A 24197-nucleotide genomic window follows, 5' to 3' on the forward strand; every position below is an offset into this window, starting at 1 on the left:
GGCCAACGTGGCGAAACCCCGTCTCTACTAAAAACACAAAAAAATTAGCTGGGTGTGGTAGTGCATGCCTGTAATTTCAACTACTCAGGAGGCTGAGGCAGGAGAATCGCTGGAACCCGGCAGGCAGAGGTTTCAGTGCGCCAAGATGGCACCACTGCACTCCAGGCTTGGCGACATAGTGAGAATCCGTCTCAAAAAAAAAAAAAAAAAAAAAAAGGGACTGGGAGGAGTGGCTCACACCTTTAATGCCAACACTTTGGCCAGGAGTTTGAGGTTGCAGTGAGCTATGGTTGTACCGCTGCACTCCAGCCTGAGAGACTGAGGGAGACTCTGTCTCAAAAAGACAAAATGAATTCACAACAACAACAAAAAGAAACAAAAAGCAAAACAAACCAAATGTAGGCACCACCTGTGAAAGAGTCTCATCTACTCAGTCTGGAATCTGTAGGGGTTCCCAGGTGATCTGATGGGCCTAGGGCTGAGACCCACTTTGAAAATCATGTCCTTGATACGATAAGGCATGACCTCTGGTGCCAAACTGCTCAGATTCACCCCCAACTCCACCCTTCAGTGGTTGACCTTGAACAAGCGAGTTCATCTACAACCCGTAAGATCAGTGTGAGGATGAAATCAGCATCTACCTGAGGGAGCTGAAAAGTCACCTTCTCCCTTCTCAGTGATCTACTTCTGTTAATACGACCAAAACATTCAGTGTCTGTGTAATTTCCAAACCATACCAGTTCTATGAAAGGTGTCTAACCACACCTGTATCTTACATGAATATTTGTGCATCTGTTGCTATGAAAATGAGATCTCTACCCTAAATGTTACTTGATGAAGAATAATTCAATTTGTTACTAACAGTCAATGTGTAGAAGATAATTCTTACAAAGTGAGACAAAACACTTTTATTTTCTAACATAATGTCTTTTTTTTAAATTAAGACTGATTTGAACACTTAACACACACATGTTGAAGACCACAAAATGTTTCGTAAGATGATTTAATGTCATGGAAAGATGCTCACAGCATATTATTATATGAACAATCGCACAGAAAAAAAATATTATGTGTGAGATAAAATAGCATTTTTTTTTTTATTGAAGTAGAATTCACCTACCACAAAATTCACCCATTCAAAGTGTCCAATTCAATAGCGTTTAGTGCACTCACAATGTCGTGCTACCTTCGTCACTATCTAGGTCCAGAACATTTTCACCATCCCAGGAGGAAATCCCATCTGGATTAGCAGTCGCTCCTCAGTCCCACCTCCCCACAGCTGCTGAAAGCCACCAATCTGTTATACATCTCTTCAGATTGGCCTGTTCTGGAAATTTCATATAAAAGGACCGCACACTGTGTGACCTTTTGCATCTGATGTCTTTCATTCAGTATCATGTATTCAAGGTTCATCCACAGTGTAGTAGGGATCACTGCTTCATTCCTTTTTGTGGCTGTGTAATATTCCATTGTATGGATGGACCACATTTTGTTTTATCCTTTCATCTGGTAATATACACCTTGGGGTTGTTTTCATTGTTTGGCCACTGTGAATAGGGCTGCCATGAACATTCATGCACAAGCGTCTTTTTGTTTGAACACCTGTCTCAATTATTTTGAGTAGGTATCTAGGATGCAATACAGGAGTGTGGAATAGGGTCATAGGGTAATTCTGTGCTTCACTTTTGATGAATCAGGGGTCATTTTAATGGGGTCAGAGTGGGTCTCTGCAGAACTCAGCTCAGGGGCTCCACCCGCAGCCAAAGTCCGCCCTCTGCGCGCAGGACCAGCTCCGGCTTCCTGCGGGGCTCGGTGTGGTCCGGCAGGACGCGGAAGCGCAGCAGCGTGAGCGCCAGGACCACCTTCATCTCGGCCATCGCGAAGGTCTGCCCAATGCAGTTCCTGGGGGACGGGGGTGGGAACTCTGACTGCAACCAAGAACCCCATCCTGGCCCCCTCAAGCCGGGAACCTGGCCTGGGACAGCCAACCCCACCTAGAGTAGCTTGAGGATAGAGAAGGGGGTATCTGTGCCTGGATCCCCATGTGGGCTTGCATATCCTGCAAGCCTAGCCCAGCTCCAGCCCCCAGCCTAGACCAAGGTGGGGTGGGAGGGGGCTCTGAGCACACCACAGACCCTTTTGGACCAACCCAACCCTACTTTATGGACCTTTTCCCATAAACTCCAGAGGAGGTGAGGGAAGGAGAGCTGGAACTTGGACCATCTACAATGTCCCCTTTTACCCCACTGTCATGCCCAGACCCCTGCACCCATCAACCCGTCCCCAACTCAGACACAGGCCCCCCTTACCTGGGCCCTGCGGAGAAGGGAATAAAAGCCAGAGGTGACCTCTCCTTGATGTTCTCTGGGTCAAAGCGAAAGGGGTCATAGACCTGGAGGTGAGACCAAGAAGCGTTACTGGGTAGGATCTCCCAGGTCTACCAGCCTTGGAGAAACAGACAGTTGTGTGTGTCTTGGAGGGAAGTGATGTTGGATTCTCCTGATCAAAACCCTGCCCCCTCCTCTAGGAGCCTTGGAATGGACAAAAGAAGAGGGAGGGAGGGGGGCCCCGCACCTCAGGGTCTGGCCACACAGTTGGGTTGTGATGAGTTCCAAAAACACTGAGGAGGCAGGTAATGCCTGTGGGAGAGAAGGGGGCAGTCAGGAGAAGACCTCCTTCCCTGAGGGGACCCTCTTCCTACCCAGGAGGCTCCTTCCCGTGAGACTGTGAGCACCTTTGGGGATGACCCGGCCGTCTGGGAGCACAATGTCCTGGGTGACACGGCGGGAGATGACCGGGACTGGGGGATGCAGCCGCAGGCTCTCCTTAATGCACATGGTCAGGAAGGGCAGCTGGGCCAAGTCGTCCCTAAGGAAACACCCAGCCCCAATCATTATCAAGGGAGCAAAGACATAACTATCAGCTTCTCTGTTTGCAAGTGAGACCTTTTCTTCCTATAAGGAAATAAACTTTTAAAAAGAATTGTTACAAAGTTGCAGTAATAAAAACAGTGTGGCACTGTGGCAAAAACAAGAAAACAGACCCATGGAGAAGAACAGAGAGCTCAGAAAAAGACATAAGTGAAAACTTCACATTTGATAAAGAGAGCCCCTGTCCAAAACAAAATCCGGGGAAACTGATGGATTTTACAGTTATGAAAGAAAAATGTGGACCAATTTAACTTCACAGAAGTTGAATATGCTCAAGGTAGTAGTTTTTGCAAGTAAAGGATATTAATCAAAAGTACCCTCCAAAAGTTAAAAGGCAATATTTTGCAACCCAAGACAGAAAAAAAAAAAAATCAATTTTGACCGGGTGTGGTGGCTCATGGCTGTAATCCCAGCACTCTGGGAGGCTAAGGTGGGTGGATCACAAGGTCAGGAGATCAAGACCATCCTGGCTAACATGGTGAAACCCCGTCTCTAGTAAAAATACAAAAACTTAGCCGGGAGAGGTGGTGCACGCCTGTAATCCCAGCTACTCGGGAGGCTGAGGCAGGAGAATCGCTTGAACCCGGGAGGTGGAGGTTGCAGTGAGCTGAGATCGCACCACTGCACTCCAGCCTGGGCAACAGAGATTCTGTCTCAAAAAAAAAAATCAATTTTAATACACATTCTTAAAAGTAAATATTTTTGAAGAATCCAAAGAAAAAGAGTAAAAAAGTAAAGGACCAATTTCCACAAAAAGAAAACGTCCAAGAGATGTTTAACCTCACTCTTATTTAAAACAACGTCCATCAAAAGAAGAAAGGTGAAGATTGGCATAGATTTTAACATTTAATAATACATTAGTAGTATTGGTAAAGTTATGGGAAAGCTTGTGCCATCAAACTCAGCTAATAGGAAAGGATTTGCAATAATTAAAATTGTACCATGCAAATGTTCTTTGATTCAGCAATTGCACTTGAGGAAATTTGTCCTGCAGACATGCTTATACGTGTAAGGAATGGTCAGTGTGCACACATGCTGACTGCCTCATGTCCACTTTTAGCAAAAGGTTAGGAACAAGCCACATATACATTGATGGGAAGATGTTTAGATAAATAGCCATACAAGAGAATACTATACAGCTACCCAAAAGGAGGAAATAGGGATCACTAGTCTCATCACATACTATAGGCTAGAAGGTAAATCAGTACAGACAATCTGGAAGGCAAACTGGAAATATCTACTATCATTGAAAATGTTTATGTGTCTTCAACATAGGAATGAGATTAATAAATAAGGAATAAAATATTTACCACTCAGAAAAAAATAGCATTAAGACACACTGTCTAATGAAAAAGTTACAAATATATACATATATGCATGTAAAAAGGGCAAAAAGTATATGAATATATATTTATGGAAATGAATGATTCAGAGGTAGGTGATAGATTGATAGATGATGATAGATAATAGATAGATGACAGATATAGAAAGATAGATAATAGATACATACATAGATGATAGAAACAGAGACACATAGATGATAGATAATAGGTAGATAGATACATAGATGATAGATAATAGAGATAAATAGATGATAGATAGATAATACAGATAGATAGATGATAGATAATAGAGATAGGTGATAGATAGATAGATAGATAGATAGATAATGGAGATATAGATAGATAGATAGATAGATAGATAGATAGATAGATAGATGAGATAGAGAGATGATAGATAGATAGATGAGATAGATGATAGATAGCTAGATAGATAATAGAGATAGATAGGTGATAGATAGGTAATATAGATAGATGATAGATAGATAGATGATAGATAGATAGATGAGATAGAGAGATGATAGATAGCTAGATAGATAATAGAGATAGATAGGTGATAGATAGATAGGTAATATAGATAGATGACAGATAGATAGATAGATGATAGATAGATGGATAGATAGATAGATAGATAGATAGATAGATAGATAGATAACAAATCTACAGCTCTGGAGACACCTTTAGAGAATGAGAAAGGATTAGGTGGGGTGGCAGAATTGTCAAGGAAAACCCTAGTCTTATCTGTAATATCTCATTTGGTGCAAGAAGAACCTGTCCTTCTCATTGGTTTTGTAATTTAATGCTCATTTTCAATGTATATTTTCCATATACAACGGAACACCATTCAGCCTTAAAAAAAAAAAAAAAAAAAAAAAAAAAACTTATCTCATTTGCTACAACATGGAAGAACCTGGAGGAACTTATGCTAAGTGAAGTAAGCCAGGTGCAGAAACACAAACACACATGATCTTACTTATCCTGGGACCTGAAATAGTCAAGCTCATAGAAATAGGAGTGGAGGCCGGGCGTGGTGGTTCACGCCTGTAATCCCAGCACTTTGGGAGGCCAAGGGGAGCAGATCACAAGGTCAGGAGTTCAAGACCAGCCTGGCCAATATGGTGAAACCCCATCTGTAATAAAAATACAAAAAAAAATTAACTGGCCGTGGTGGCAGGAGCCTGTAATCCCAGTTACTCAGGAGGCTGAGGCAGGAGAATCGCTTGAACCTGGGAGGCAGAGGTCGCAGTGAGTTGAGATCGTGCCACTGCACTCCAGCCTGGGTGACAGAGCAAGACTCTGTCTCAAAAAACAACAACAACAAAAAAGAAATAGAAGTAGAATGATGGTTACCAGAGGCCAGGGCTGAGGGAGGGACAGAGAAGGATGAGATGTTGGTCAAAGGATAGAAGCTTCAGTTATGCAAGAGGAATAAGTTTTTGAGATCTACTGCACAGCATGGTGATTTAGTGAACAATGTATTAATTGAAATTGCTAAGAGAGTACATTTCAAATGTTCTCAACACAAAAATGATAAATACATGAAGTGCTGGATTTGTTCATCACCTTGATTTAATAATTTCAGGTTGTACACCTACGTCATAACATCACATTGTACCTCTAATATGTATAATTAAAATTTATCAATGAAATAACAAATTTAAAAACAAACTCATTTTTGAAAACTCATATTTTGAGAAAAATATAAGATCTCAGAGATAAAGTGCAGAACTGTGTCTATTTTTATAGTTTTATTTACAAAGAAAAAAACAGTACATGTTCATGTAAATAAAAATCACAGCAGGAGTTCATATAAACGTGGGCATTGGGATAGCCATTTTCTGGAAAAATACACAGAAAACTGCTGACCGTAGTCACTGCTAAGGTGGAGCTTAATAAGGAAGCTCATCTTTATCATAAATTGTTTGGACCCTTTCTTTTAACCACATGCACAATTTTTGCTTGAATCTGGATTTTATACTCCAGGACGTGGGTCTGGGCAAAGATTCTCTGCGTAAGACCTCAAAAGCACAGGCAATAGACCAATGAGATTACAACAAGGTAAAAAGCTTCTGCACAGCAAAGGAAACAATCAACAAAGTGAAGAATCAATCCACAGAATGGCAGAACATATTTGCAAACTACCCACCTGACAAGTGATTAGTAACCAGAATATATCATATAAGGAGCTCAAACAACTCAATAGGAAAAAAAAAAAAAATCAAATCATCTTATTTAACACTGGTCAAAAGCTCTGAATAGACATTTCTTAAAAGAAGACATACAGATGGCCAATAGGTAGATGGAAAAATGCTCAATGTCACTAATCGTCAGAGAAATGCAAATCAAAACCACAATGAGATATCGTCTCATCCCAGTTAAAATGGCTTTTATCAAAAAGACAGGCAACGATAGATGCTGGTGAGGACATGGAGAAAGGGGAACTCTCACACACTGTGGGTGGGAATATAAATTAGTGTAGCCACTGCAGAGAACAGCACAGAGATTCCTCAAGAAACTAAAACTAGAACTACCGTATAACCCAGAAATTCCACTACTGAAAAGAAAGACAAGAAATTTCTATCCCAAAGAAAGGAAATAAATCTGTTGAAGAGATACCTATACTTCCGTGTTTATTGCAGCACTATTCACAACAGCCAAAATATGGATTCAACCTAAGTGCCCATCAACTGAATGGATAAAGAAAATGTGGCTGCCGGGCGTGGTGGCTCACGCCTGTAATCCCAGCACTTTGGGAGGCCGAGGCAGGCAGATCATGAGGTCAGGAGTTCGAGACTAGCCTGGCCAATATGGTGAAACCCCATCCCTATTAAAAATACAAATATTAGCCAGGCGTGGTTGGTGCACACCTGTAGTCCCAACTACTTGGGAGGCTGAGGCAGAAGAATAGCTTGAACCCAGGAGGCAGAGGTTGCAGTGAGCCAAGATCGTGCCACTGCACTCCAGCCTGGGCGACAGAGCGAGACTCTGTCTCAAAAAAAGAAAGAAGGAAAGAAAGAGAGACAGAGAGAGGGAGGGAGGAAGGAAAGGGAGAAAGAGAGAGAGGAAGGAAAGGAGGGAGGGAGGAAGGCAGGAAGAAAGGAAGTCAGGAAGGGAGGAAGGAAGGAAGGAAGGAAGGAAGGAAGGAAGGAAGGAAGAAGGAAGGAAGGAAGAAAGGAAATGTGGCGTGTATACACAATGGAATACTATGCCACCATTAAAAAGACTGGAATTTTGTCATTTGCGGCAACATGGATGGAACTGGAGGTCACTGTGGTAAGTAAATAAACCCAGCACAGAAAGACACATATTACATACTCTCACTCACATGTGGGAACTGAAAAAGCAGATCTCGTGAAAATAGAAGGTAGATTGGTAGAAGGGAGGGAGGGGTGAGGAGAAGTTGATTAACGGGCACAAATGAGAGGTTTGATAGGAGAAATAAAACCTAGCACTCGATAGATCAGTGGGCTCACTGCAGTTTACGATGTGTACTGTATATACCAAAATAGTTAGCTTATGTTAGTTATGTTTCTAGCATAAAGAAAAGACAAATATTTCAGGCGACAGATATCCCAGGTACACTGATTTGATCTTTGCCAATTATATGAATGTATCAGATTATCACGTGCATTTCAAATCTATGTGCATCTATTATGCAGCAATAAAAAATTGTTTGTTAAAAATGCAGAAAAGGTATTGGGTTTTTTTTTGTTTTTTTTTTTTTTTTTTTTTTTTGAGACGGAGTCTCGCTCTGTCGCCCAGGCTGGAGTGCAGTGGCGCGATCTCGGCTCACTGCAAGCTCCGCCTCCCGGGTTCCCGCCATTCTCCTGCCTCAGCCTCCTGAGTAGCTGGGACTACAGGCGCCCGCCACCGCGCCCGGCTAATTTTTTGTATTTTTAGTAGAGACGGGGTTTCACTGTGGTCTCGATCTCCTGACCTTGTGATCCGCCCGCCTCGGCCTCCCAAAGTGCTGGGATTACAGGCTTGAGCCACCGCGCCCGGCAGGTATTGGTTTTAAAAACAGAAAAATATTTCTCCTCCTCACAGGGCTGCTGTGCTGAGCAAAGGCATGGACAGGAGGACACTGAATCCAAGACACCCATCCACTCCAATGCTTCCTCTCCTCTCCTTCCTCCAGCCCCTGGCCTGGCTCAGGCCTCAGAATGTCCCCACTGTGCCCTCATTCTACAGCTGGTCCTCTCCAGAACGCCCTCCACACTAGCCCTAGAAAGATCTTCCTGGTACCCAGATGTGACCTGTCCCTCCCCTACTCAAACACTTCCCATGGCTCCCTATTGCCCTTGGGCTTAAACTGAAGCCATTAACATTTTCGCCAAGGTTACCACAGCCAGCCCCAGTTTTATCATCTCACCATGACTGAGTTTCTCCCTCTCTCTCCCCTTCTCCTTCTCCTTTCTGCCCCCTACCCTGCTCTCTCTCTCTCTCTCTCTCTCTCTCTCTCTCTCTTCCCCCCTCCGCCCTTTCTCCTGTGAAGATCCCAGGCAGTCTTCTTGACCTAGAGCACTGTTCCCCAGCTGTACCCAATTATCTACTAATCATTATTCAGATCATTATTCAGGCTCTCAACTGAGACACTTTCTATATCCCCCTAGTCCTGCTTCTCTGACTGCAAACCCCACCCCTGCCCACGTGGGCTGGGAGAGTCCTGCCCAGGGACAGTTCCCCCACCAGGCTGGGAGCACCTGGAAAACAGATCTCTGGGCTGGGTCCTTCCCAGGTCTCCAGAGCACAGAAAGATGCTGTGTACAGATGTGGGGGTGGGAATGCAGTGTGGGAGCGTTTGCTGAATGAGGACGGGATGGATGAACGATGCAGGTGTTCTGGACTAGAATGGATGACTTTTACCCCCAGGTCTCCCTTATAAATCCCTGGACTGGACAGAAGGGTAGGAATTAGGGAACAGAAGAGCAAACATTCAACAAGTGAAGATGTTTGGAAAAAAATGATATTTCTGGGAGAAAAGGAAGAGAGTGGAGGGGAAGTTCATTTGCTGAACATGTGCTAAGTGGCGTGATCCGTCCTCACATATCATCACCAATTCTCTCAGAAGCCCGGGTCTTTCTGTAACCTAACGGCCTGTAACCTTTCCCCAGACAGTCAGGCTGGGTATTAAGTCCTGCCTGTGGTCCTCTGCTCCTATTCCCACTAAGCAACAGTGGAAGCATCAACAAAAACAACCCCTCTCCCCTTCCCACCTGGGGAACAGAGTCAACGAGAGAGGCTCAGGAACAGCCACCAGCGCCTGCACTCACCATTCAATCTCTTTAGGCTCACGGTCCTTCAGAAGCTCTTGCACCTCCTGCCGGCAACGTTCCTGATATTCCGGGTGCTTTGCAAGGTGGTAGAGGACCCAGGAGAGACCACTGGCCGTGGTGTCATGGCCTGGGAGGCAGCAAGGCAGGCTTGGGTTTCTGGGCTGTTTCAGCACTCGAGGGTGGACAGCACCCATACATTGAGGACTTCAGGGAGGATGGGGGAAGGGGGACAGGAAGGCTGGGGGGTTTGGACCAACAGGTCCAACCACCCTGTTTGTGGAATGGAGAGATCCCAGTCCCCACTGTAGCCCCACACTGGGGCCCTCACCCTCAAACATAAAGGTGTCAGCTTCTGCTCTTATGTCCTCATCGGACAACTCCTTCCCGTCTTCATCCTGGAGAGAAGGCAAGAACCCCAAACCCCGCCCCCAACAAAAAGTCACACTAGCTCTGAGGGCTCTTGAGTCTAATCTGAGACAAGCTCTGAAGATTCATCCTCCTTCCAGAAATCCAAGTCCATCTTGCACTCCTAGACCCCTCTTGGTCACCACGGCCAGAGCCCCCACCTCATGACCTTCCTCTCTGGCTTCCTTGCCTCCTCTTGGTCCCTGTTGGGAAGACTCAATGACCCATGAACATTTTAATGAAAAATTTCTGAGAAAAAGTTACTGGCAACCTGAGTTACAGGAGAATTAAATGGCAATTTCCCTTGGAAATTAGAGATTAAGTATGGCTCCAAAGATACTGGCCCACATTCTAGAGTGATACATTTGAGAATCTTATCTCCCTGGAGACATTTGGGTTGTAAGCCTACAGATGATGGCATCTCACTGAAGAGGATTTGTTTATGCTACAGAGCAAAAAACACACACCGTCTCACAAAGCTAGCAAACATTCTCACTCGATCTCTCTCTCTCTGCCTCCGTGTGTGTGTGTGTGTGCGTGTGTGTGTGTGTGTGTGTGTGTGTGTGTGTATCTCTCATTCTCTTTCTTGGGAAGAAATAGAAAATGTGCCAAGACTCATAATGTAGGGCCCCTTTCCTAGGGTGCAAACTCTTCTGGACATACAGGTGAAAACATTGCCCTTGGAGAAATTTGACTTGAGGCTGAAGAGCCAGTGCCACAATCCTGCTCTGGCTGGTAGTATTGCTGTGAACGAGACATGGGCTGCTCTGATTCAGAGGTTTAATGCATCCGTCACAACAGACATACACATAGACAAAGACATAGGCACAGATGCAGACACAAACACACATAGACAAAGTCATAGACTTAGACACAAACACAGACACACAAACACACATAAACATAGACATACACACAGATATAGACACAGACACACACACACAGACGAAATCATAGACTTAGAAACGCAGACACACAAATACACATAGACATACACACAGATATAGACACACACACACACATAGACGAAGTCACACTTAGAAACACAGACACACAAATGCAAATACACATACACATAAACATAGACACACACACAGACACACACAGATGAAGTCACAGACTTAGAAACACAGACACACAAATATACATAAACATAGACATAGACACAGATATAGACACAAACACAAACACACACACACATAGATGAAGTCACAGGCTTAGACACACAGACACACAAATACACATACACATAAACATAGACATAGACACAGATATAGACACAAACACACACAAATGAAGTCACAGACTTAGAAACACAGACACACAAATACACATAAACATAAACATAGACAAAAATATAGACACACACACACACAGAGATGAAGTCACAGACTTAGAAACACAGACACACAAATACAAATACACATAAACGTAGACATAGACACAGATATAGACACACACACACACATATAGATGAAGTCTTAGACTTACAAACACAGACACACAAATACACATAAACATAGACAAAGATATAGACACAGACACACACACATAGACGAAGTCACAGACTTAGAAACACAAACACACAAATACAAATACACATAAATGTAGACATAGACATAGACAGATACAGACACAGATGCACACATAGATGAAGTCACGGACTTAGAAACACAGACACACAAATACACATAAACATAGACACACTCAGACACAAATACTCATAGACGTAAACATAGACATAGACAAAAACAGACACAAGCACAGGCACAGACAAAGATATAGACACAGCATTGACATAGACACAGCCATAGACGAACACACAGTCACAGGCACAGACAAAAAACACGGACATAGACAGACACTGAGACAACGACACAAACACGGAGAAAAGACAAAGACATAAACACAGACACAGATACACACAAAGACATAGACATGGATGAAAATATAGACAGAGACAAAGACATACACATAGACATAGAAAAGACAGGACAAAGGCGTAGACATGGACAAAGATGAGGACACAGATACAAAGACGAACGGATATGGCCAATGACAAAGACAAAGACTCACAGTCATAGTCATAGACAGAGACACAAACTCAAACAGAGACAAAGATCTAGAAAGACATAGGCAAAAACATAAACATAGATCCAGACATAGATGTAGATGTAAATGTACCTATTTAAATGTGGCCAATTAACTCATTAGCTTGTAAATAGAGCAAACTCTCAGACTTGTCAGTTTCAAACCTAGCAGCTCCCTGCTACGTGCACTCCACAGAGTCATCTCTAAAACCTATCTCTGCCTGTCCCTCCCTTCCTCAATCACCTTCCATGGCTCCCTAGTGCCCTCTGGATCAAGTTCAACTTCTTTCATCTGACATTTCACATGAAGCTCCCTTCTACTTCTTGAATTCAGATCCCAGAGAAGCCCACCTTGCTCAGCAGGAGCACATCAATGAAGTCCAAAGTCTTGGATTTGGCCTTGGCTTGGAGGAAGTCCTCAACACCCTGGCTAGGGAGGGTGCGGCGCCGCTCCTGGATGACGGCATCTGTGAAGTCGTGCACCAGGCGGCAGGCCCTGCGGAAACGCTGCCCATCAGGGGTGAGATAATACAGGAAGTCTATGTGCAGGAGGAACTGCTGGTGTCTTTTTGATACAAGGGCACTGAGCTCCAAGATGGCGGCAATATATTCACTGGGCTTCCTGCAGGATAAGGGCAGAAAGGGAGGCAACAATTTAATACACCTGAAGCCCCAGGAGCACCTCCCACCAGCAGCCAGAAGCTACCTCCTAACAGTAAACGGAGTATCCAGGAACAGATGACCCCACAGAGACAGGGGTGGGGATCAGCATGAGATTGATTCTCCAAGCTCTCTTCTCCCCCTGCATCCAATCTCTATGAGATGTGTCCATGCCACTAGGCATCCAGAGTATAACTTGCACATTTTTCTCCTATTCTCTCTTTCCCTCCCCGTATACAGTCCTGACCCTTCTCCTTGAAACTGTCCACAAAGTTCAGACTTCATCCTCCTCCAACCGGTCCATGGTCCAGCTTCCACCCTAGCCTCTTTGCATCAGTGTTAACTCCATTTAGTGCTACATTACAGTCAATCCCCTATAGAGCTCAGCTCTGACCACACCCACCAGTTCAAACCTCTTCGATGGCTCCCTGGAAGCCTCAAGATAGAGTTCACACCAGTCCTTCAATGATCAGGTATAACGAAACTCCTCCAGGAAGGTTTGTCTGATTTCCCCGCTCAGTCCTCCCTCCCCCACCTACCCACTTTGGGTCCATGGCCCAAGATCCCAGACCCTGGGCAAGAACTTACTCCTGACAATGGCTGTCAAAGCTGAAGACACATTTCTGCAGACTGTCCAAGGTCATGAGGCTGATGTGCTCAAACATGTCCAGACGGGCACTGCCCTCTGAGGCCAGGAGCTGCCACTTGGCCTAGCCAGAGAAGGGGATGGAGCTGGGGCAGGCTCCTTGCTCCCTTGAGCACCTCTCCAACCCCAACCGTCAAGACGCACTCCCCAGAATAAGCCTCTTCATCTTCTCCCCTGGGACCCCTCCCCAGGGAGGACCAGGTTATGGTTCAAGCAAAAGCTGTTACTACTAAGAGATGAAGACCCAAGATTGGGAGTTAGGAGACCTAGGTTCAAGTTCCAGCTCTGGCTCCTGTGCTCTGTGTGCCATTAGTCAATTCACTACCCTCCCCTATATCGCACCTGTCAAATCTTCAGGAACAGTTAAGATGATGTGCTTTGGAGCCGTATAATCCACGTTAGAAACTGCTCCACCACGCCAAGCTCACTCATTAGCTGGGTGAACTTGGGTTAGCTCCCTAATCTCTCAGACCTGCAGTTTCATCATCTGCCATAGGGCAGAAATACATCATCTCTCCTTCACAGAGTTCTTAAAATTAAATTAGACAATATGTACTCGTGTCATGGAATGGGCACATGGCATTGTTTCTGGCATATGGTTCATGCTCAATAAATGATGGATTTCCCCATCTGCATTGTAATAAATTGATTTCAACAATCTCCCTGTTTTGGGGAGGTAGTCCTTCGTGAGTCCTGAGCATCCTTTCTGGGAATGTCATGAATGTTCTTGACATGGAAAATTTATCAGAGTTGTGTTTGCAAAGAATAACTTTGAGGGATAAGGTAAAGACTCCCCCTAGACATGTTGCTTTTGCTTGCTATAAAAGCAGATTCCCTAAGCTTAATTCTCCTTTTCTGTAATGCAATATACTATGTCAGCAGGCATTTATAGAAGCCCACCTGTGTCAGCCCATGGGATTTGGAAAGCTTGGAGAAAAAAAAAAATGCAATCTAACAAGAAACACATGCTGCTCTCTGTGTCATGAGTAGTAAACTATCCTTTGTCTCTGACCCAGGAGTCTCTTGTCCTTCTGGAAGAATTTATGAAACAGTAACAAACTAACTTATCAATTTGTAAGTTAAAATAAATCCTAGACACTTCACAAAACCTTGCCACAATTCTTCCCTTCCTCCCATATCCACACCCTTTACAATGTGATTTTTCAGCAACTCCCATTAACAGACAGAGCCTATTTTACCCCCTGCCTTTGATTCCGTGTTGGACTTCTGGCTTTCAAAGTCAAAATACAATGTGGTGAAAATGATGAGGTAATAACGAATGAAGTTAAACCTCGTCTCACTCCACTCCCTGGAGCCCTGCCTGCATTGTGAACCACGGGTGCCTTCTGGAAGGAGACAATCATAGGGAGGAACATCCAGGGGTCCCAGCTGAGGCCAAACCCAGACATGTGGGGGAACCCAAACATGTCCCAGCCAAAACGCAAACATGTAACAGAATTCAACCAACACCTGCAAGGCTGCTGACCTGACCCCCAGCTACTCATGTACCACGAATGATCCCTTCCACATCCAGAAGAACCCGCCAACTGTCCCACAGACTTATTAGCAATCATAAGTCCTTATTGTTTTAAACCAATCAGTTTTCAAGTTTCTTACCAGCAACAGCTACTATGCAATTGTCGTCGTGACCCTCTTGAGTTTACAGGGCTTGGGTGATGGAAACATAGAAACAGACACCTTCTGGGCACCTACTATGCACCAGGGACATGACTCCATTACATCACCTTGACCATCTTTTAAGTAGGGATTATTAGCCCCATTTTACAGATAAGGAAACCAAGGCTCAGAGAAGAAGAGCAATGGCCCAATGGCACAAGCAGAGCCAAAATTCCAGACCAGATCTGTCTGTGGTCCCTCCACCCCAAGGCTGCAGTTGGGACCTTGGCTTCAAATAACTCACATGCATGATGTTCACACTCTCATTGAAAATCTTCATATAGGGCTTCAGGATGTTGAAATGGAAGGCAGGTGTCAGCATCCGACGGTGGCGGCTCCACTTGTCACCAGCACTCAGCAGGAGCCCATCCCCTAACAGGGCAGCCAAGGGCCATGGGCAAGGGCATCTCCCTTCCCTGGCCCTCCAGGTTGTTCCCAACCCTGTTCACCTGCAGATACTCACCCAGCCAGGGCTCCAGGAATCTGTAGAAGACCTTATCCTTTGGTACAATGGCGGCTGACATAAATGAGGACAATCAGGGGCCATGGAGGCAGGTGAAGGAGGAACTTTGGGGGTGGGGGGGAGGCTCCCAGCAAGAGGTTTGCATTTCTCCCCTCCAAGCCCCACATAGCAGGAAGGGGGCCAAGGGCAGAGGAAGAAGGGAGGATGGGGGAGGGGAGGGAAGACCAGACCAGGCTACAGCAGCACAGTACAACAATGACACTGCCTAACCTGGCACGGAGCAGCTATGTTGGGGCTCGAGTATGCCTTGACACGCCTCCTACATGACCCAACATTTTCCTCAACCCCTGAGCACAGCTCGGCACTCTACAGAATGCCTTCACGAGGACCTAGGACACCCTGTCTGCCCCAGCACTCTCTGACATCTCCTGGCATGGCATCTTCTGACATGGACCTGGACATGAGACACGACCCTGACATGTGTTCACATGTCCTGACATGGCCACAAAATACATGACAATTCCTAACACAAGACAGTATGCTCTAACATGCACATGAGATGGTCTAACATGACCTTAGAAGCGTGTTCCACATACAAGCTCTGGGTTGAATATAAATATGGTATCTTTAACGTCCCAGACATAGCCCACATGTGATCCAGACTGTTCCTTAGGCATGACCCAAACATACTATAACACAGCCTCAGACAAGACTCAAATAATGTCTCAGACAGCTCACGCAGGGACTCTGGGTCCCAGACCTCACACAAGCCCCAAACATGGCCCAGATGTGACCAGCAGGAGAAAACGACAATGTCAAACAGCACCTGAGACAAGAACCAAACAGGCCCTCACATGCCCCACATGTCCTTGGCCACAGATAAACCCCACACGTGACCAGCTCTACATGACCGCAGTTGGAATGGCATCCCAGATGTAACCAGGTATAACACATTTCAGGTGTAACCAGGACCCATGTGTAAATATACATGTGACAAGACATAGCCGTACAGCAGACCTGGCCTTATAACAGCCATCATAGAGACACGTCCCAGACATGAGCAAGCAGGAACAGAGGTCAGACAGGTGGAAGTCCAGGGGCGATGGAGGCAATGGCGTCTCCACCACAGCCCCACCTGGCTATACATGGGTCACGTGATCAGCTGGAGCCAGCTGTGGGCAAGGCGTGGCCAGTGCAGTGTCTACCTGGAGCAAAGGGCACAGGCTTGATGCAGGTGGGGTGGAAGATGCGGACAATTGCCTGCCAGGGCCCCACCCACCAGCAGCACACATCACCAAAGGTGCCCACCAGGCTTTGTGTGTATAGGAGACCTTCCTCCGAGCTGTGAATATGGAGAAAAACAAACAGGACCCAATTCATGCTCTCCTAGGCTGTGAGAGAGAAGGATCTGCAGAGAAGAGGTCGAAGCCCTCGCCCTGAGGATTTCAAGCAGCATCTCATCCTCCTCTCAGCGCTGAGCCCCACCTGGGCTTCCTCCTCACATCCTCCAGGCAGGACTCTCCAGTCCTTCAGTTACACAGACAGAAAAGGTCTTTCCCCATGTGGATCCACACACCGTGTTTCCTGAGCTCTCATTCATCCCATTTTCCAGATGAAGAGCCTGAGACTCTGAACAATAAAGTCACTTGCCCACAGTCCCAGACCATGGCAAGCCTGAGGCCTAAGACTGGGTCTGGCTGCACCCATGGCCTGAATCCTTAACCAACAAACTTCTTTGTGCCCCCAAAACAGTAGCTCCGGAAGACCCAGGCCTGCCAAGACTGGCCAATCAGTCACAGGGATTTGGGGAAAAATTGGTCCTATGACTCAGGCAAGGAGAAGTAAATCATGGGCCATTTCTGGGAACTCTGAGGGAAAGGTGGGGTTTCCAATGGGAACTGAGCTTCTGGGACTCATCTTCGACATCATGAGGAAAAGACCGCTTTGAAAGGAAAAGCAGCCTGGAGAAAGCTAAAGCAAAGAGAGAAAGACAGATTCCCAGTGACATTGTGTGAGACCCAGATCCAGCCATGCCTGAAGGCCATCCTCCCTGGACTTTAAAGTCAACAGATTATCTTTCTTTGCTTAGACCACACCAGGTTGGGTTTCCACCACTCACAATGGAAAGAGACCTCAATAACCAGAGACAGCTGGGAACCAGCCCAGAGTCACTCAGCATTTTAATGTCAGAGCCATGGTCTCTGTAGGATGCTGCCCATTTCCCCTGCTCAGCCTGGCCTGTCCAACGATGGGAAGCACAGGGGTCAAGGAAAGGGTCCCAAGCTGGGGTGGAGTCTCCTTTTGGAGATCTCCAGGGCCTGCACCAGGAGAGCAATGAACTTAGGTTAGACAAGCTATAGGATGGGGTAAAAGGAATTGACCCACTAGAGGTGGACATCATGGAAATAGCAGCCCAGACCTCCCACCAGCCACAAGTCCTCCTTATTGTTCTAGGCTTTGGGACAGGCAAGGTGATGCTAGGCCTGGCAAGGGGCCTTGAATACTAACGATGTCCAATTGCATCACCCTGCACTCTCCTTTCAAACATTCCTACTCATTGTTCCAGACATAACTCCAGCAACTCCTCCTCCAGGAAGTCTTCCAGCCTGCCCCAGCAGAGTCCTTGTTCTTCCCTGGACTGTCATCCATCTCCCTCTGGTCCTTTCCTGATGCCATGAAGTTGGGGATATCTCTATCCAGGTCCATCTCCTTAAGGTTGGGGTTTCCTCCAAGACAGAGCCTTGAGTTGAGGTCTCTCGGGGTGTTCCAGGGCAGCCCAGACACCAGAACAGGGGTTCAGATGGCAGTGGAGAGAGGAGACACTGAGATGGGAATTGATGAATACATGAAAGAAAGACGAAGATGGCTGAGAGAGAAGGAAAGGAGAGGCCAGAGTACTGCAGGGGCCAAACAGGAGCTTGGGGACAGAGGAAGTGCAGGCCTCAAATGCACCACAGCACCCACCACCAGGTGTTCCAGATGGTACCTGAGGCGTTGATGACAGACCGGATGATGTCGGGGTGGCACAAACTGAGGAGGGGGAAGACGGGACCCATCCAGACCCTAAAGCCCTGGGGATAGGTGGCCACCAGCTGAGTCAGAACTCTCATGCCCTCCTCTGTGGATTTGACCTGCAAGCAAGGCAGGGGTCGTTACCTTCTGTGACGGTTAATTCCAGGTGTCCACTTGACTAGGCTAAGGGATGCCCAGGTAGTTGGTCAAACATTTCTGGGTGTGTCTAATCTATTCGTCCTATCTATCTAATTTTTCTATCTATATATCTATCTGCCTACCCATCTATCCATCAATCCATCTTATCTGTACTTTCATCCATCCATATATTCATCCTATTATCTGTCTACTTATCATCTGTTAATAACTACCTATCCATCTGTCTAATGTATCCATCATATATACCTACTCTATCTGTATACCTAATCTATCCATCCTATCTACTCTATCTACCCATCCATCCATCATCCATCTATCCATCCTATCTGTGCAACCATGTGTCCATGCATCCATCTATCCTTTTATCTATCTATCTACGTACCTGTCCACCCATCCATCCATCCATCTATCCATCCTATCTATGCATCCATCTATCTATCTATCTATCTATCTATCTATCTATCCACATTCCTCCTGCTCTCTCTCTTGGGACCATCTCCAAGTCCCAAGGGCACGTCCCAGGGCAGAGGGAGAAGACACACTGTCCGCTCACAGAGGTCCGCTTAGCTTGAGAGGAAAGATTTTCTTGTTCTGGGAGTCATTTCAGCCCAGAGGCGGCCACATGGGGAGGTCCTCACAGGGGAGATTCGTAGGGACCAGTATGGCCTCAGGACATGTCCCTAAGGCTGGTCCCCACACCCCTTCATGTCCTGACTGGTTCACAGAGGTTCCGGTTCCTCCCATGGAGAAGGTTCTGCACACAGGGGACCCTCCCTTCTCAGCAGCCACTAGGGGAGCAGAGGTGACTCTGACCGTCCATCAGGACAGTGTCTCCCACCTGGGAGCAGCTTCTGCACCAGGCTCTGTGCTAGTGCGTCCTGTGCACCCTCCCACTTCACCTGTGGACACACCCATCAATCCTGCCATTTGCAAATGAGCAGACTAAGACCACGTCCCCCAAAGAGGAGAGCGGGTCTAAGTCAGAGGGCAAGGTCTCGGGGAAGGGAAAGGCCAAGGAAAGCTTCTGAAAGGGGAAGTGAGTGACCAACTTTTATCTGGGTTTGGTAACAGGTCTCATTGGTAAGAGGGAGATAAGAGGAAGAGGAAGGTAAGAGGAAGGTGCCTTCAGATATGGTGGAAGTGGGAGAGGGCCCACGCCTCTCCTCTAGCCCAGCTGTACCCTCACAACAGGAAATAGTCCAGGCAGGGAGAGGACCCTGGACAGTGGGTGCAGGAGGCCTCGAGTCCAGCCATGGAGAATGTGGGAATGCCAGGGACTCGCCTCTGTGCAGCCAACCCTCTGCCCAGAAGCCCCGCAGAGGTGCATTAATGTGGGAAGATAGACAGGAAAAGGACTCGATGCAGGCCAGGAGTGGGAGGATGAGGAGGTGAGAAGGGCTTGGGTTGGCACAGCACAGAAATAAGTGAATAAACAGAGCAATGAGTAAGATGCCTCCCCTGCTTTTCTGCCACCCCAGATCTGAGCTCACCCCTTCACCCCCACTCCGTCAGCCTCATACCCCTCAGGAAGTCCATCCACCCTGAGACCTAGACCTGTCCTGCTGCCACACTCACCATGCCCTGGTGTCCCCAAAACCAGTTCCGTTTTGGGGGTTGTGGGAAACCCTGGAGGCGGCGGCTGTTGTCATAGAAGGTGTAGGTCCAGGCCAGGACACGGGCCAGGAGCCAGGAGGTCCCGACTAGCAGCAGGAGCAGCCACGGGGATACTGCCACCGGCCCGAGGCCCAGCCAGGACAGGCTCAGCTGGGACATCCTGCAGGGCAGATGGGATGGAGGGTGAGATCCTGAGGCCCAGGGAAGGGCCCAGGGAGCTCCAGGGATAGTGAAGAGGCAGGGACGGGCAGTGCTGGAGGTAGAGCAGGGAGGGCTCAGCAATGGGTAAAAAGGGACTGAGAGGTAAAGTCCAGAAAGGCCCAGCTAAAACCAGCAGCCAAGTGGCCTCCAGTTCCCTAGTAAACACTCAGAATGGGAAAGAGAGAGAGAGACTGATTAAAGTCCAGAAAGACCCAGCCTGAATCATTGGGAGGTTGCCAGGGGCTTGGTTTCAGTTACCAGGAAATCTCCCATCCTCCAGGCCAGCACCCGGGAGCTGCATGGGCCTTGGGCAGTACCCGTCTCCATCCCAGGCCAGGACCCCTGCCCCGGGCCTGCCACTCCCAGCCTGGTACCTTCTGTCAGGAGCAGTTTGTCCCACACAACCTCCTCTCCCTGTCTGATGGGAGGCCTTTGACCCTGGCCCTTGATGTAGGAAAGGCTGTGGCAGGGCTGGCTGGGTTGGGCTGGGCCAACCAATCCCTGCAGCCTGGGTGCATCTCCTGAGCCTGGGCAGCCAACCAACACCTGGCCTCAGGCCAGCTGAGTGCAGAGGAATCAGCTCAAGGTCCGGATGGATGGGTAGATAGATAATAGAGTAGATAGGCTGGATAGTTTAGGTAGATAGACAAAGTAGATAGAGATGATAGATGTATTAGACAGATGGATAGATAGCTATTAATAGATGATAGATAGATACATAGATAATAGGATAAATAGATGAATGGATGAACCTACAGCTAAGATGGATTGATGGATGGATGGGTAAGCAGAAATATATATAGATAGAGAAATTAGATAGATGGGATGAGTAGATTAGATAGACAAACCCAGAAACAATGTTCCATCGCTGCCCCGGATATGTGGGATCCTCATTTGTGACGTGGGAACTGGGGATCCTGGGTCACTCCAATCACTCCAGATGCTGCACGGCCGGTGACTTACTCAGTACGATGCTGAGGAACCATCAGAAACAGGATCAGAGTCACTCTCAAGCAAACTAAAAATAAAAATAAAATCAAAAATAAAAACCTCCAAGGACTAAATGATTTTTCCCATTGTCCTGGGGAGAAATTAATCCAAGGGAGGTCACAGGGCAAAGAATTCCCCATCACCACCACCACCACCAGGGGCATTCCATCACCCCTGGAGTTTTCTGATTTACTCTTTGGCCCATTAAGCATGAAATTTCTTTTGCTAGGTTTCTTTCTGATAAGGGAGAAGAGCTTAATATCTCTACCTTTCCTCTCCTCCTCCTGCCTGGTCTCTGTATTCTGGGTTAAACTTTAATTTATGTTGGGGATTTGCAATGTCTGACACATCTAGCTGAGCCTTCTGCACACAGATACATTGGGAGTGGAGGCTAATAATTGGGTCAAAGGAGAAAAGCCACAAGCCCACACTCCAGCCTATCAGGGCGGATTAAAGGTCTGACTTGTGGCCGGGCGCGGTGGCTCAAGCCTGTAATCCCAGCACTTTGGGAGGCCGAGACGGGCGGATCATGAGGTCAGGAGATCGAGACCACCCTTAGCCGGGCGAGGTGGCGGGCGCCTGTAGTCCCAGCTACTCGGGAGGCTGAGGCAGGAGAATGGCGTAAACCCGGGAGGTGGAGCTTGCAGTGAGCTGAGATCCGGCCACTGCACTCCAGCCTGGGTGACAGAGCGAGACTCCGTCTCAAAAAAAAAAAAAAAAAAAAAAAAAAGGTCTGACTTGCCCGACTCTTGTCTCACCTGCTCCCATGGTCTGAGTAAAAGTTTGGGTCCCAGGACTATGAGGTTGTGTGAAGCCTTCCAGCCCCATACCTGCAGAACAGTTTGCAGCTCACTCTGCTCTGAACTGCCCCAAGTTTGCACAGATATTCTTCATTCCTCGAAAGAAACTGCACCCTTCAAAGCTCACACATTTCCCTTCTTGGCTCAGCACAGGGAGCAAGTTCTCTAGATAGCTTATTATCAAATAAAATGGTGGTGAAGGGAACTCAGGCAGCTGGGCACAAAAGGCAATGAGCAACAAGCTTCCTCTCCAAACGCGATTTTCTGTGTAAGATCCTGGACACTCCCTGGACTGCTCCCAGCCATCTGCCTCATGCTAGGTTTCTAGTTAACGTACAATAAAAAATCTCACATCTTCCTTCTAGATGTAGCTGTGGTCATTGCAACTTAGGCAGTTGTGCTTGAGACTCTTCTCCTTAATACCACACGACAAGGTCATTCCCCACTGCTTTTATTTACCTTCACTTAAATTTTTGTACTTAACATTGGATTGGACAAGAACAGAGAAGAGAATCACAATTATTGTGTAGATGCTACATCGAAGTTACATTTTATCTTGTAATTATTACAGTGCTGGGACTATTCGAGCTTTAAAATCCTTTCTTGAGATCCCGAAGCTAGTCAGTGGTTCTGCTGGCATTAGGGGTTGATATGGTTTGGGTCTGTGTCCCTACCCAAATCTCATGTTGAATTGTAATCCCCAATGCTGGATGTGGTGCCCGGTGAGAGGTGTTTGGATCGTGGGGGCAGATCCCTCATGGTTTGGTGCAGTCTTCCTGTTAGCGATTTCTTGCAAGATCTGGTTATTTAAAACTGTGTAGCACCTGCCCCGCTCTCTCTTGCTCCTGCTTTTGCCAAGTGATGTGCCTGCTCCTACTTTGCCTCCTAACATGGGTAAAATCTCCCTGAGGCCTCCGCAGAACCAGATGCCACTATGCTTCCTGTACAGCCTACAGAATCATGATCCGGTTAAACCTATTTTGTTTATAAATTATCCAGTCTCAAGTATTTCTTTTTTTTTGGCGGGGGGATCTTAAACTCTAGGCCTCAAGCTATTCTCCCACCTTGGCCTCCCAAAACGCTGGGATTACAGGCATGAGCCACCATACCCAGCCAGGTATTTCTTTATAGCAACACAAGAGTGGCCGAATACAGAAGGATATTGCCACTGATTTACTACTAGTCTTCTTTCCTGTATGTCACTCTGCTTGACTAACCTTAAACAGTCACTTTAAAGAACTTGTAAGATTCATCTAACTACACACTTTTCACATTGTCCTTCAATCCTTGTACTTACAGCATAAACATGTTTTATGTTTATTATATAGGTATTTAAATAATGCATATAGGCCCTATGTTTCTCTATCAGTGTTATAATTTTTATCAGCCACATAATTTTGAATCACATTTATATACCATCATTCACCTTCCATCTATCCAAAGGATATAGGAAGGGGAAATAAAAGAATAAAAGGTAAGTGCTAATAGATCATCTGAATAGGCCTATGTCCATTAAAGCAATTGAAACAATAATTAATAACCTTCCAAAACAGAAAGCCAAGACGCCAATTGGCTCACTGATGAATCCTACCAAACATTTAAGGAAGAAATTATACCAATTTTCTTCTACGTCTTTTGAAAGACAGAAGCAGGGGGACTATTCCGTAACTCATTTTATGAGGCCAGCATTACCCTAATGCCAAATACAGAGACATTACAAGAAATCAAATAAAAGAGAAAGAAGGAAAAAAAAGAAATAAACAAATTATGCAGATTAATATTGCTCACAAACCTAGATGCAAAATTCTCAGGAAAATGTCAAATCAAATCCAGCAAAGTAGAAAAATAATCACACACATTAACAGGGGTGAGATGACGTCTTATCATGGTCTTGACTTGCATTTCCCGGATGATTAGTGATGTTGACCATTTTT

At 46.4% G+C, this 24197-nt stretch overlaps 1 protein-coding gene across 5 annotated transcripts; it reads right to left on the reverse strand.

The window, feature by feature from the left end:
• Positions 1 to 989: 989 nt before the first annotated feature.
• CYP4F2 (cytochrome P450 family 4 subfamily F member 2) lies at positions 990 to 21760 on the reverse strand. Of its 5 annotated transcripts, none has more exons than XM_065534691.2 (13): positions 21322 to 21760; positions 20234 to 20432; positions 18474 to 18618; positions 15488 to 15541; positions 15269 to 15396; positions 13290 to 13411; positions 12393 to 12663; positions 9875 to 9941; positions 9544 to 9673; positions 2735 to 2868; positions 2575 to 2639; positions 2310 to 2392; positions 990 to 1902 (listed from the first exon to the last, which is right to left on the reverse strand). In XM_065534691.2, exons 2-13 carry the CDS (start codon positions 20429 to 20431, stop codon positions 1737 to 1739), a joined length of 1563 nt encoding a protein of 520 aa, XP_065390763.1. In that variant the 5' UTR covers position 20432; positions 21322 to 21760; the 3' UTR covers positions 990 to 1736. The 5 variants fall into 5 exon arrangements, with proteins under 5 accessions (XP_065390763.1, XP_015296299.3, XP_065390762.1 ...); XM_015440813.4 differs by lacking the exon at positions 21322 to 21760 and adding an exon at positions 20848 to 20896; XM_065534690.2 differs by lacking the exon at positions 21322 to 21760 and adding an exon at positions 20732 to 20896.
• Positions 21761 to 24197: the final 2437 nt, after the last annotated feature.

The sequence above is a fragment of the Macaca fascicularis genome, chromosome 19 (genome assembly GCF_037993035.2).
Source record: "Macaca fascicularis isolate 582-1 chromosome 19, T2T-MFA8v1.1".
NCBI lineage: Eukaryota > Metazoa > Chordata > Mammalia > Primates > Cercopithecidae > Macaca > Macaca fascicularis.

Bases quoted from the DNA above. Each gene is read 5' to 3' on its own strand.
- CYP4F2 (XM_065534691.2), bottom strand. From the start codon at position 20,431: ATGTCCCAGCTGAGCCTGTCCTGGCTGGGCCTCGGGCCGGTGGCAGTA. The intron at 15,542-18,473 runs GTACCATCTGGA...CATTTATGTCAG, and splicing joins GTCTGTCATCAACGCCTCAG to CCGCCATTGTACCAAAGGAT. The intron at 9,674-9,874 runs GTGAGGGCCCCA...GCTGCCTCCCAG, and splicing joins TGACACCTTTATGTTTGAGG to GCCATGACACCACGGCCAGT.